Here is a 14,207-nt window from a genome sequence, read left to right as displayed (position 1 = left end):
TACATAGTTGAGAAAGATGTGTCAAAAACTGCATTTAGGTGTCTAGGTGCTTTAAGAACTTTTGAATGAGTTGTGATGCCATTTGGGCTAAAAAATGCTGGTGCAAACTTATCAAAGGGCAATGAATAAATTTTTTCATGACTTTATTGGAAATTTTATGGAAATCTATGTTGACTATGTGGTTGTCAAATCAAATGCTAAAAAAGAGCATCTAGAAAATTAAAAAAAAAAGCATTTGAAAGAATGAGAAAGCATAAATTGAAAATGAATCCCTTAAAATGTGTTTTTGGTGTGAGTGCAGGAAATTTTCTTAGTTTTTTGGTGCAGAAAAAAGGAATTGAAATTGACAAAAATAAGGCAAAGGCTATCTAAGAGGCTCTTCCCCCGGCAAACAAAAAGCAACTGCAATCATTTTTAAGAAAGGTCAATTACCTCAGAAGGTTAATTTCCAATCTGTCAGGAAAAACCAAGGTTTTTGCGCCTCTGATCAAGTTGAAAAAAGAGGAAGAGTTCCAATGAAAAACAGAGCATCAAGAAGCTTTTGACAACATCAAGCAGTATTTGACTAATCCTCCTATTATGACACCTCCAAGGCATGGAGCACTTCTAAAACTTTATGTGTCAGCTTCTGAAGTAACAATTGGTGGAATTCTGGCTCAAGAAGATGAGAATGGCAACGAAAGAGTGATTTTTTACCTAAGTCATGTGCTAAATGATGTTGAGAGCCGTTATTCTCCAATTGAGAAACTTTGTTTAGCTTTATATTTTTCTTGTTTAAAACTTAAGTACTATTTAATTCCTAGGAATGTTTATGTAATTTCTAAGTTTGATGTTCTTAAATATATGTTATCTTCTCCAATATTGCATGGTAGACTAGGAAAATAGATGTTGGCCTTAACAGAATTTTCTTTACATTTTGTTCCTGCAAAAGCCGTTAAGGGTCAGGTTCTAGCTGATTTTCTAGTTGACCATCCTTGTATTGACATTGATGATAGTTTACTGAGTTTTGTTGGTTTGGTGCCTTGAAAATTATAGTTTGACGGTTCATGCCATAAGGGTGGTGTTGGTATAGGAATTTTAATTATTTCTCCAAGCGGTGAGCCGAGTAAATTCCTCTTTGAATTGAATTATTCATGTTCCAACAATGAGGCAGAGTATAAGGCGTTAATAATGGGACTGGAATTATTATTAGAGAGAGGAGTTAAAAATATTGAAATTTTTGGAGATTCACAACTTATAGTTCATCAAGTATCACTTGAGTATATGTGTGTTAGTGAAAATTTAAGAAAGTATTTCAATGTGGCTACAAAGTTGTTGAGCAAGTTTGACAATGTCATTTTAAGGCATGTTCCAAGGGAGTTAAATCAAGAAGCAAATGAATTAGCTCAAATTGCTTCAAGTTATAAGATTAAGCCCTCAACACTAGAAAAATTGGTAAGGATAAAGGACATATTTATGCCTTTGAGAGAAAGAGAAGTGTTGTCATTAGAAAAATTAGACCCAGAAGATTGGAGAGTACCAATTGTGGAATATTTAGAAAATCCAAGTCTTAGTGTCGATAGAAAACTTAAATATAGGGCTCAAAGTTATGTTCTAATGAATAATGTCTTGTTTAAGAAATCTGTTGATGGAACCCTCTTGACATGTTTGGGAGAAAAAGAAGTATATTTGGCTCTTGCTGAAGTGCACAAGGGAATTTGTGGTGCCCATCAGTCGGGGGAAAAAATGAAATGGGTGATAGATAGGAGAATATTGTATTGGCCAACTATTTAAAGAGATTGTATAAATTATGCTAGGTCTTGTGAAGAATACCAAAAACATGGAAGCCTTCAACATATTCCAGCGTTAGAATTACATGTTATAATTTAGCCATGGCCATTTAGAGGTTGGGCTTTAGATCTAATCGGACAGATTCACCGACCTTCTTCTAAATGTCATAAGTTCATTTTGGTTGGTGTTGATTATTTTTCTAAATGGGTAGAGGCTATTTAAGGGAGGTGGCTCACAATAAAATAATTGATTTTATTGAGGAGCATATTGTGCATAGGTTTGAAAATCCTCTGTCTATTACCACTGATCAAGGAACCATGTTTATTGGAAAAAAGGTCATGGAATATGCCAAGTCTAGGGATATAAAAATACTTTCTTCTACACTGTGTTATGCCCAAGTCAATGGACAAGTGGAGGCAGCGAATAAAATTTTCATTGCATTAATTAAATAACACATTGGAAGGCGGCCAAGAAATTGGCACCAAACTCTCAGTCAAGTTCTTTGGGCTTACCGAAATTCTCCAAGAGGTTCTACTGGAAACACCTCGTATAAGCTAGTTTACGGTCATGATGCGGTATTCCCAATTGATATTAATCTGTAAAGTATAAGGGTGGCTAGACAAGATGAGGTACCAGTAGTAGATTATTGGAATTCTTTGTATGATGAGCTCAATGAACTAGATGACGAAAGGTTGAGAGCTTTAGAGTGGGTGATTCAATAAAAAGAGATTATGTCAAAATCATACAACCACCGTGTTAAAGCAAAGACATTTGCAGTTGGAGATTTAGTATGGAAAATAATTTTTCCTATAAAAAAGTAAAAAACTTACGGTAAATGGTCTCCAACTTGGGAAGGACCTTATGTAGTTGACAAGATTTATTCTGGAAATACCTATAAGATTATTGAAGTTGGATCAGGAAGAAGAATTCCTTCAATAAATGGCAAATATCTAAAAGTATACAGGCCAGACATGCATGAGATAAACATTCCACATGTTTAAGGACACGAGAATATCCAGTTGAAGTGTCAAAGGAAAAAATAAAAAGCTAACTAATATTTGCAATTCAGTTTGTAAAAGCTAACATGTCCTTGTGATTTCTCTGAATTGCAAGTTCCATTGACAGTGTAAAGCATTAAGATTATGAGACAAATATGTGTCCAAAGCATTAATTTAAAATAAGAGTCAATACAAAAAATAACTTATCATTTTGTGAGTATAGTACAGTACATGCTAACATATAGAACTAAAAGTTTAGTGAATAAACCTGTATGAAGCTAGAGGCATGTCAATAAATGCACATTTGATTTAATTTGACAGCACTTGAGGCGAATGCACACAAGATGGCATGCACCAGTGCAACCTGACATGAACAGATATAGAGGTCATCCCAAATGAAATACAAAAGAGGTCACTGTGATATTAATAATTGGTTTAGTGTGAAGTAATGTAATAACTTCCCAAAAGATAGCAAGTGTCCAGAATAAGGATAGAGTACATACAAAAGCAAGTAATAAACAAAACTCTAAAAGTTCAAAAAAGTGAAGATTGCAGGGACACATTAAAATCACAAAGGTTCACATAAGAAACACAAGACTAAGTTTCAAAGATCTCCTTAAAGCGAGTAACTTCAGTTTGGAGAGCGGTTTGAAAGTTTCTGGCTTCTTTGGCAGCTTCCTGTAAGGAGAGCATCTTGTCTTCAAGTGACTGTAAAGCTGCATTGCTACTGTCAAGCATGCTACTTGCTTTGGCAAATTGAGCCTCATTCTTCATCAAAGCAGCATCCAGCCTATTTTTTACTCCTCTCTTGACAATCAGCTGTTGTTCCAAATCTCGAATCTCCTCAGATAGCTCATGAGCCCGATCTTTAGCTTTTGCAATATGGGCAGCCAGGGTAACTTTGGCAGTCTCAAAAGAGGAGGTGTCTTGTTTCAACTTAGAAAGAGCTTCAGTTGATTGTTGATATGATGAGATAGCTGCTTGAGATTCCGAAAATTTGACATAAAGGTCCTTATAAACCTTCTGCAAGTGAGCCAACAAAGGATCAATACTGTCAGGATGTGGTGTAGTTGAAAAAGTTTAAAGAATATCAGAAAGCTGAACCTTAAACTGCGGATCGGTAGCAAGTGTCAAAATAGGTTTGGATAGAATGACACTGAGTTGTTGGGCCAATGGAAGTAAGATGGAATTGTCGACAATCTTGGTTGTGGGAGGTGTAGTATGGAGCTGCTTTGTTGGAAGGTGACTTTGAATGGTGGAACAAGATTCAACTATGGCTTCTGTGTATCCATGCTACAGGCATATGCTTTATTTAGACTTTCTAAATCAACCAATAAATCATTCACCATATTAGGGGTTGGAACATGAATGGAAGTGATTGGTATTTGCTTTTCTGACTGCTCACTTAGGGGAATTTCAGAATTTTAAAGTTAAACAAAAATACAAAAGCAAGTACTAATAATCAGGCTAAATGATATGTCATACCTTATTGGCATTGGCTTTAGATGTAGGCTTATCAGATATGGCAGCCATCATATTTTAAGTACTAGGCACAATCAAAGAAATGGTAGGAGCATGTTTTACTCAAATTTTTGTTCCATTGTTAACAACAAATAAATCAACAATTTTCGAGTTTTGTTTCACAATCTTAATTCAAGGAGCGAAAACGACTCCTTTTGTGGGTGTCTCAAGGTCTCAATTGTAGTTTCGAAAGTAAAATTAAAGATAAAAAGAAAACATGCAAGGTGCCGGAGGCAAAGTAAAATGCAGAAATTAAAAGAGAAAGAAAGAAGAAGATGAAGAAGAACAAATAAAAAGTAAAGAACTTTGATTAAAAATAGAAAATAAAGTACAAGTTTGAGTTCAGACTTCAGAGGAATTACTTAAGATTTCCAGTTTTACTCTGTGATGCCAGGGAGGCTGAGAGCGTTTTTGGGTTTCTAAGTGTTTTCCAAGAAGAACTGAACTCAAACTTGTACTTTATTTTCTATTTTTAATCAAAGTTCTTTACTTTTTATTTGTTCTTCTTCATCTTCTTCTTTCTTTCTCTTTTAATTTCTGCATTTTACTTTGCCTCCGGCACCTTGCATGTTTTCTTTTTATCTTTAATTTTACTTTCGAAACTACAATTGAGACCTTGAGACACCCACAAAAGGAGTCGTTTTCGCTCCTTGAATTAAGATTGTGAAACAAAACTCGAAAATTGTTGATTTATTTGTTGTTAACAATGGAACAAAAATTTGAGTAAAACAAATTGGCACGCCCAGTGGGACATTGTCAATAGATTGTAGTTTGTCAAAAGAAAAATCAAGAGTTTTGAATTTGCATGTGGTTGCACAGTGGTAAGTTCGTGCGTTCAGAGCCAAGGAAATCAGCGTCAGTTGACATGTCAAATACTTCTGCAGCATCTTCTTCTACTTCTAGTGATGAGATTAGAGGAAATAAATCCGGGAATTCTCCTGTGATTTCAAACGCAGAGCCTACCTTGATGTCAGTGAGGCATGATGGCGTTAGCCATGCCCATACAGGGTTAAATGCAACTCACATAAATATCGTGGAGTGGCCGCCATATGGCTTGCCACCGGGGTATGTCCCCCCCATGGTGACACAAGGATTGCCTGTGCCTTTCTACTCAACTTTTCAAAATCCTATTTATCAAAATTCATATGGCATGTCAAATGTACCTGTTTCTGGGGTGTCAGGTTCACATAAATCACAACAAAATTTTTCACATGCTATTAATACAGGAAATAACAGTGCATCCAATTCTACTACATCCACTGTCACTAGGGTAGAAAATTCCAGACCTATATTTCCTGACATGTCAAGAGCAATGCCTATTAATCAACCTAGTCAAACCATGGGATCTTTAGCAAATATTAGGCAACAGATGGATGAAAGCCACCATGATCTAGTAAACATGTTAACTCATCAAATGGTGACAGTTTTAAATCCTCTTTTAGAAAACACAAACACTAGAATTGAACAATTAAATAGGCAAGTCAATAGGATTGCTATTGTGGTAAATTTAGAAGAAAATGATAATTAGGGTTTAAGATTTGATAATGTCAATCAAAATGGTGGAGCAATTTCTAATTATGATGTCCATATGCCTAGACATGGTCAAAATGCTGATGATATGTTAGAAAGACTTAGGCAAAACAACTTAGGGGGGCATTATAATCTAGCAAGAAATGTTGAACAAGTTTTAAACCGTTTGGAATTTAATGTTGGTTGCTTAAATAGGCCATATTTTGTGTCTGCTTTTCCTGAATGTGTCCAACAAGCAGAGCTCCCAAGGGGTTGGAAAATTCTAAAATCTCTTACAAAATTTTCTGGAGAAGAAAATGAGTCTACAATAGAGCATATTGCTCGATATACTGTTAAAATTGGGGAAGCAGCTTCTAATGAATATCTCAAGATGAGATACTTTCCTTCTTCTTTAACAAAAAATGCATTTACATGGTTCTCCAACTTGAGACCAAATTCTATTCATTCTTGGGCGTAGTTAGAAAAAAATTTTCATGATCAATTTTTCCGAGGTGAATTGAAAGTTAGTCTTACAGATTTATTCTCTGTCAAGCGTGCAGAAGGAGAATCCATTGACACTTATTTGGCACAGTTTAGAAACATGAGGAATAAATGTTTTACTCTAATTCTAGAATATGAAGTTGTCAAAATGGCTACTAATGGGCTAGAATTTGGAGTTAGAAAGAAACTTGTTAATCAACATACTTTAGATCTTTTCCAATTAGCTGAGAGAGTAAGACAGATAGAACAAATGAAGAAAGAAAAAGAAAATTTTAAAAAGGGTTCAAAAAAGGTTGCATATGTTGATTGTTTTTCCAAAAGTAGTGATTCAGATGAGAAAGAGATTTATATTGCCGAATTACGTGGAGATCCTCTGATGCGTGAGCATCTTATCTATCTTTTCCTAGTGAATTTGCATCTAATTTGTTGAGTTTAATTAAGAATTAATTATATTTTAGCCACTATGGATGCTATTTTGAGTTTTGTGCAATTTTATTTATTTTAGGTAGCATTTGGAGGGATTTGATGAAGTTTCTGCAGAGAAAAAGAAGAAACCAAAGAGATGACCAGCGAAGACCGACGCGGATGCATGGCTCATGTGACTGCGCGGAATGGAGAAATCGCAATGACGCGATCGCGTGCCTGACGCGAACGCGTGGACTGGAATCTGCACAAATGACGCGAGCGCGTGGACGACGCGGACGCGTCACATGCGCGATTTGCAATAATTCAGAAAATGCTGGTTACGAATTTTGGGCTGTTTTGACCCACTTTCCAGCCCAGAAAACACAGATTAGAAGCTGCAGAATAGACAAATCAAATGGTCCCCAACCATTAACTAAAGATCTGTTAATTAATTCGAATTTAAATTCAAATCTTATCTTTTAGGAAAAGATATTATTATTTTTAATTTTTGATTTTAAACCTATTAGGATTAGTAATAAATAGAAACTCTGTACATTTAGACAGGTAGCAGATTGTTACCAGAACCCTTATTTTTCTTCTCTGAACTATGAGCAACTAATCCTTCATTGTTAAGGTTAGGAGCTCTGTCTATTTGTATGGATTTATTCATTTGATCTTTCTAATTTAATTCATGTCTTGATTTATATTTCAATAATTGTTTTCGCTCTTTACTTTATGAATATGGGTGGAACGAAAGTATGACCCATGTTCTAATTGAGTTCTTGTAAAACTTGGAAAAGCTCTTTACTTGAACAACAGCTTGAAAATATATTATACTGAATTTCTAATTGTTTGTATTTAACGGGATACGTGACATATAATCCCTTTATTTTTGGATAATTAGAATTCTTTTGGCATATAAACTAGAAATTGATCATCACCCTCTAATTGGGATTAATTGACCAAGGAATTGGCAATTAATGAATTTTAGAGGAGACTAGGAAGGTCTAAGGAATTAGGGCCTAGTCACATATAGTTTGCCATGAAATTAAATCTTGCATAATTAAATTAGTTAGTGATAAAAATAAATCTGGAAAATAGATAACTCTAAAATCTTAACTGCTTTCTCAACATTTTATTCCCAACTCATTTATTTGTCTATCCTTTTGATATTCTAAGTTCAAACTTAAACCTTTTGAACATCTCAAAACCAAATTTTGCTTGCCTAACTAAGCTTATCACTCAATAACTGTTGCTTGATCTATCAATCCTCGTGGGATCGACCCTTACTCACGTAAGGTATTACTTGATACGACCCGGTGCACTTGCCGGTTAGTAGTGTGGGTTGTAAAGTTCCGCACCAAGTTTTTGGCGCCGTTGCCGGGGATTGATAGTGATTAACAACTATTAGTTGTTTGATTACTTAGATTAGGCGTTTTAGTTTTAATTTTTATTTAAATATTGTTTTATTATTTTTTCAAAAAAAAATCTTTTTTTTACGTTAATATTTTTTTCTTTTTACACTTCCTTCTTTTTTTCTTTTGTTCCCCCCTCCCCTGTCACGTTTTCCTTTTTTCTTTTCTTTTTATTTTTTTCCTTTTTCTTAAAAAAAATAAAAATAAAAATAATTTTTTTTAAATAAATAGCACCAATATTTTTCTTAATTTCTGAAATTAAGTTTGGTGTTGACTATTTATTATTTTTCTTCTATTTATTTTATTCAATATTTTTATCTCTTTACACAGAGTTACTTCACTGGGAATTCTCTACACTCTGACGTAGAGATTCCCATCTTTTCTTGTTTTCTGTTTGTTTATGCGCAGGAACAAAGGCAAAGAACATCTCTTAGACTTTGATCCTAAACCTGAAAGGACTTTCAGGCGACGTTTACAACAGGCAAAATTGTACAAGGCTGCAGAATCCACTATGAATGCTAACAATGCTGATAATCCCAATGCGGCAAACCCGAATGGGAATGAGCAACAAAGGAGAGTGCTTGGCTTCTACTCTTCTCCTACCGCAGATCTTTATGGAAAAAGCATCGTAGTGCCTCCTATTGCTACGAACAACTTCGAGTTGAAGCCTCAACTGGTCACCCTGGTGCAACAAAACTGCCAGTATCATGGTCTCCCCCACGAAGACCCAAATCAATTCATTTCAAGTTTTCTGCAGATTTGTGATACTGTGAAGACAAACGGAGTGAACCCAGATGTGTACAAACTAATGCTCTTCCCATTTGCTCTGAGGGATGGTGCAAAACTATGGCTAGATTCTCAACCCAAGGACAGTTTGGATACTTGGAACAAGGTGGTTACTGAGTTTCTCACAAAATTTTTCCCACCAAAAAAGCTGACTAAGCTTAGGATGGAGGTTCATACCTTCAAACAGAAGGATGGTGAGACTCTGTATGAAGCTTGGGAGAGATACAAGCTACTGACTAGGCAATGCCCTCCAGACATATTCTCCAAATGGACACAAATAGACATATTTTATGAAGGCTTGAGTGAAATATCCAAAATGTGCTTAGATAATTCTGCAGGAGGTTCATTGCACAAGAAGAAGACACCAGAAGAGACTATTGAGCTTACTGAATTGGTTGCTAGCAACCAATATTTATACTCCTCTAACATGAATCCTGTGAACTCTGAGGCTCCTCAAAAGAAGGGTGTCATGGAAGTGAAAACTCTTAATGCTATTCTTGCTCAGAACAAGCTTATGTCTCAGCAAATAAATCTTCTTACTCAACAGATGGGTGGCATGCAAGTCTCAGCTATCAACACCCAAAATCCCCCTCAAGAAGCCTCTTATGACATGACAGGTAATTTTGTGCAGAATGATAACTATGATTATGCTCAAGCGTCTTCTGAACAGGTCAATTACATGGGGAGTGCTACTAGAAATCCCAACAATGATCCCTATTCTAAGACCTACAATCAAGGATAGAGGAATCACCCAAATTTTGGGTGGAGAGACCAATCTCAGAGACCTCAGAATTTTAACAATAATTCTCAGGGCGGTTTCCAACAGAATAATTACAATAACCGCCAATTTCAGGCTCAACAGCAACAACCACCTCATCAGGCAAACTCTAAATCCAAGGAAGATTCTAATTGGGAGATGATGATGAGTTTCGTGCAGGAAACCAGAGCCTCCATTAGAAACTTAGAAATGCAAATGGGCCAAATAAGCAAGCAATTACCTGAGAGGTCTGCAAGCACATTTCCAGGTGATACAGTGGTGAACCCAAGAGAAGACTGCAAGATTATTCAGTTGAGAAGTGGTAAAGTAACTGGTTCTAAGACCAAGGCCAATGAAGAATTAGTTGAAAAAGAAGCCCCAGAGGAGAAGAAGAAAGAAGTCAAGCACACACCTCCTAAGCGTGCAGACAATCCTTTCCATGATTCTCTTGACACTTATCCTACCTTGCCAAAGGCTCCTGAATCTAAGCCGAAAATGCCATACACTCAGAGGCTTCAGAAGGCCTCCAAAGAAAAGCAGTTCTCTAAATTTTTAGATGTCTTCAAGAAGCTACAGATCAACATTCCCTTTGCAGAGGCTCTGGAGCAAATGCCTCTCTATGCTAAATTTATGAAAGAATTGTTGACCAACAAGAGGAACTAGAAGGAACAAGAAACAGTGGTATTAACCAAGGAATGCAGTGCCATTATTCAACACAACCTTCCTGAGAAGATGCCAGACCCAGGGAGCTTTGTCATTCCTTGCACCATTGGAGATGTCACCATTCAGAGAGCTTTATGTGACCTTGGAGCCAGCATCAATCTCATGCCACTTTCAGTGATGAAAAAGCTTCAAATTGAGGAGATAAAACCCACTCGTATTTCTCTTCAACTTGTTGACCTTTCTATTAAATTACCTGTGGGTGTTATTGAGGATTTACTTGTTAAAGTAGGACCATTCATCTTTCCTGTTGATTTTGTTGTATTAGACATGGAAGAGGAAGTAAAATCCTCTATCATACTTGGTAGACCCTTTTTAGCTACATGTAGAGCTCTGATTGATGTACAAAACGATGAATTAACCCTGAGGGTCAATGAAGAACAGGTGGTCCTTCATGTTTTTGAAGCTCTCAAGCACCCTAATGATTCTGAAGGGTGTATGAAAATAGATGTTATTGAACCGCTTGTTCAAGAGGTACTGAAAGCTGAGGTACTTGATGACATTCTGGATCCTATCTCTGAGTATGAATTAGTTGAAATTGATAATTCACCACCCCAGAAGGCTATGGTCCACACGCCTAAGACAGAGGAGGAAGTCCCCAAGCTCGAGCTCAAATCCCTACCCCTACTCTGAAATATGTATTCTTGGGTGAGAATGACTCATATCCAGTGATTATTAGCTCTTCCCTGAAGCCTGAAGAGGAAGAGGCGCTTATTTTAGTGCTCAAGAACCATAAAACAGCTCTTGGGTGGACCATTAGTGACTTAAAGGGGATTAGTCCAACCAAGTGTATGCACAAGATCCTCCTTGAAGATGATGCTAAACCAGTTGTGCAACCACAAAGGAGACTCAATCCAACCATGAAAGAGGTGGTCCAAAAAGAGGTAATGAAACTATGGGAAGCAGAAATTATTTATCCTATTTCTACAGTCCTTGGGTAAGTCCTGTGCAGGTAGTTCCCAAGAGAGGAGGGATGACAGTGATCAAGAACGAAAAGAATGAGCTTATCCCCACAAGAACAGTCATAGGATGGAGAATGTGTATAGACTACAGGAGGCTCAACACTGCTACAAGAAAAGATCATTTCCCCTGCCTTTCATTGATCAGATGCTTTAGAGGTTAGCTGGTCATGCATTTTATTGTTTTCTAGATGGATATTCTGGATATAATCAAATTGCAGTGGATCCTCAAGATCAGGAGAAGACAGCATTCACATGCCTCTTTGGAGTATTTGCCTACAGGAGAATGCCTTTTGGACTTTGCAATGCTCCAGCAACTTTTCAGAGGTGTATGCTTTCAATTTTTTCTGATATGGTTGAAAAGTTTATTGAGGTATTTATGGATGACTTTTCTGTTTTTGGTAATTCTTTTGAATCCTGCCTTAAACATTTATCTCTTGTCTTGAAACGGTGTCAAGAATCAAACCTTGTTTTAAATTGGGAAAAATGCCATTTTATGGTTATAGAAGGTATTGTTCTTGGATACCGGATTTCAAGTAAAGGAATTGAGGTTGATAAAGCAAAAGTAGAGGTAATTGAAAAATTACCACCACCAACTAATGTTAAGGCAATCAGGAGTTTCTTGGGTCATGCAGGATTTTATAGAAGATTTATAAAGGATTTTTCTAAAATTGCAAAACCTCTAAGCAACCTTTTGGTTGCTGATGTCCCTTTTGTCTTTAATTCTGAGTGTCTGGATGCTTTTGAAACTTTGAAAGCTAACCTTACCTCTGCCCCCATTATAGCTCCCCCTGACTGGGATCTACCATTTGAATTAATGTGTGATGCTAGTGATTTTGCTATAGGAGCTGTTTTAGGACAGAGGCATGGTAAGCTTGTACATGTCATTTACTATGCCAATCGTGTGTTAAATAATGCCCAAAAGAATTACACAACTACAGAAAAAGAATTATTAGCTGTTGTGTACGCTGTTGATAAGTTTAGGTCCTATTTACTTGGTTCTAAGGTTATTATTTATACTGATCATACTGCTTTGAAGTACCTTCTAACCAAACAGGATTCTAAACCAAGATTAATCAGATGGGTGTTACTCCTTCAGGAGTTTGATATTGAGATAAAAGACAGGAAATGGTCAGAAAATCAAGTAGCTGACCATCTTTCCAGAATTGAGCCTGAAGCAGGAGAACAACCACCCACAGCTGTGACTGAGACATTTTCGGATGAACAATTGTTCCTCATTCAGCAGGCACCATGGTTTGCAGACATTGCAAATTACAAAGCCATGAATTTTATCCCATGGGAGTACAGTAGGCAACAAGTGAAGAAGCTATTGACTGATGCAAAGTACTACATTTGGGAAGAACCATACCTTTTTAAAAGGTGCTCAGATGGAATAATCCGGAGATGTGTCCCAGATGAGGAAAAGCAGCAGATTCTTTGGAACTGTCATGGGTCTGATTATGGAGGCCAATTTGGTGGTGAGAGGACAGCTACAAAAGTCCTTCAGAGCGGGTTTTACTGGCCGACTCTTTTCAGGGACTCAAGGGCATTTGTGAAGCACTGTGGCAAATGTGAAAAAGCTGCAAATCTCCCCGCCAACCATGAAATGCCACAGCAGGGAATTCTTGAGGTTGAGTTGTTTGATGTGTGGGGTATTGATTTCATGGGACCTTTTCCACCCTCACATTCAAACAACTATATTCTAGTGGCAGTCGACTATGTGTCCAAATGGGTGGAAGCTGTGGCTTTGCCCACCAATGATGCCAAAGTGGTAATGAGCTTTCTTCAGAGATATATTTTTAGCCGGTTTGGTGTTCCAAAGACACTTATTAGTGATGGAGGAAGCCATTTCTGCAACAGACAGTTGGACTCTCTTCTGCAGAGATATGAAGTCCGTCATAAAGTGGCAACCCCTTATCACCCTCAGACAAGTGGACATGTTGAAGTTTCCAATAGGGAGCTTAAGAGGATTCTGGAGAAGATCGTCAGTGTTTCAAGAAAGGACTGGTCTAGGAAGCTTGATGATGCTCTTTGGGCATACTGGATAGCATAAAAAACTCGAATTGGCATGTCCCCATATCAGTTAGTCTATGGCAAAGCCTGTCACTTGCCAGTTGAGCTAGAGCACAAGGCTTATTGGGCAATTAGGTATCTGAATCTTGATTCAGAAGCTGCAGGAATTAAGCGGATGCTTCAGTTGAATGAGCTTGATGAATTCAGATATTCAGCCTATGAGAATGCCAAGCTCTACAAGGAAAGAACCAAGCTATTGCATGACAAAAAGATTGCCATCAGAGTCTTTGAGCCACGACAAAGAGTACTTTTATATAATTCAAGGCTCAAATTCTTTTCCGGGAAGCTGAAATCCCAATGGTCAGGACCGTTTGTGGTTACCAGAGCCTCACCATATGGTCATGTGGAAATACAGGAAGAAAATTTTGACAGGAAATTTATTGTGAATGGCCAGAGGTTGAAGCACTATCTTGGAGGCGAGATTGACCGCCAGAGGACCACTCATCTGCTGAACTAGCAGAATTGACCGTCAAGCTAGAGACGTTAAAGAAGCGCTTGTCGGGAGGCAACCCGATAATTTCGTATCCTTCACTATTTTTCGTAGTAGTTTTTCTTAGTTATTTTATTATTATTAAGTTCTTATTAATTTTCTGATCATGCAGCTATGTTCTCCCAGGAACCGAACACCTCAAGCTAAAAAAAAAAATTTCACGCGACGCGACCGCATCAGCGACGCGTCCGCGTCGCAAGGAGAGGGGAGAAAATAAAAACGAACAGAGAGTCATGCTGGAGCGTGGCTGGAGGCGTGCCAGTGGCACAAATCGCCCCACGCGACCGCATTGCCGATGCGTCC

General features: G+C 37.4%; 2 protein-coding genes and 1 non-coding gene across 3 annotated transcripts; 2 read left to right on the top strand and 1 right to left on the bottom strand.

Moving 5' to 3' along the window:
- Window positions 1-579: 579 nt before the first annotated feature.
- Window positions 580-1,773, top strand: LOC130957646 (uncharacterized). Its single transcript, XM_057884496.1, has 2 exons — window positions 580-684; window positions 1,036-1,773. The coding sequence occupies exons 1-2, from the start codon at window positions 580-582 to the stop codon at window positions 1,771-1,773; spliced, it is 843 nt and encodes a 280-aa protein (XP_057740479.1).
- A 7,286-nt stretch (window positions 1,774-9,059) lies between these two features.
- LOC130958917 (small nucleolar RNA R71) lies at window positions 9,060-9,166 on the bottom strand. The gene has a single exon (XR_009078018.1). It is a non-coding gene; the product is annotated as a small nucleolar RNA R71 (small nucleolar RNA).
- Window positions 9,167-13,409: 4,243 nt separating this feature from the next.
- On the top strand, window positions 13,410-13,871 carry LOC130957645 (uncharacterized). The gene has a single exon (XM_057884495.1). The coding sequence runs from the start codon at window positions 13,410-13,412 to the stop codon at window positions 13,869-13,871; it is 462 nt and encodes a 153-aa protein (XP_057740478.1).
- The last annotated feature ends 336 nt before the right edge of the window (window positions 13,872-14,207 follow it).

The sequence above is a fragment of the Arachis stenosperma genome, chromosome 10 (assembly GCF_014773155.1).
Source record: "Arachis stenosperma cultivar V10309 chromosome 10, arast.V10309.gnm1.PFL2, whole genome shotgun sequence".
In the NCBI taxonomy this organism is placed as follows: Eukaryota; Viridiplantae; Streptophyta; class Magnoliopsida; order Fabales; family Fabaceae; genus Arachis; species Arachis stenosperma.
Note: the sequence above shows the minus strand (reverse complement) of the source record. Positions and strands in the feature narration are given on the sequence as shown.

Excerpts from the sequence above, each read along its gene's own strand:
- LOC130957645 (XM_057884495.1), top strand. The coding sequence starts at position 13,410 with ATGTCCCCATATCAGTTAGTCTATGGCAAAGCCTGTCACTTGCCAGTT.
- LOC130957646 (XM_057884496.1), top strand. The coding sequence starts at position 580 with ATGACACCTCCAAGGCATGGAGCACTTCTAAAACTTTATGTGTCAGCT. Across the intron at positions 685-1,035 it reads ATGAGAATGGCAACGAAAGA|TTTGACGGTTCATGCCATAA; the intron begins GTGATTTTTTAC and ends TGAAAATTATAG.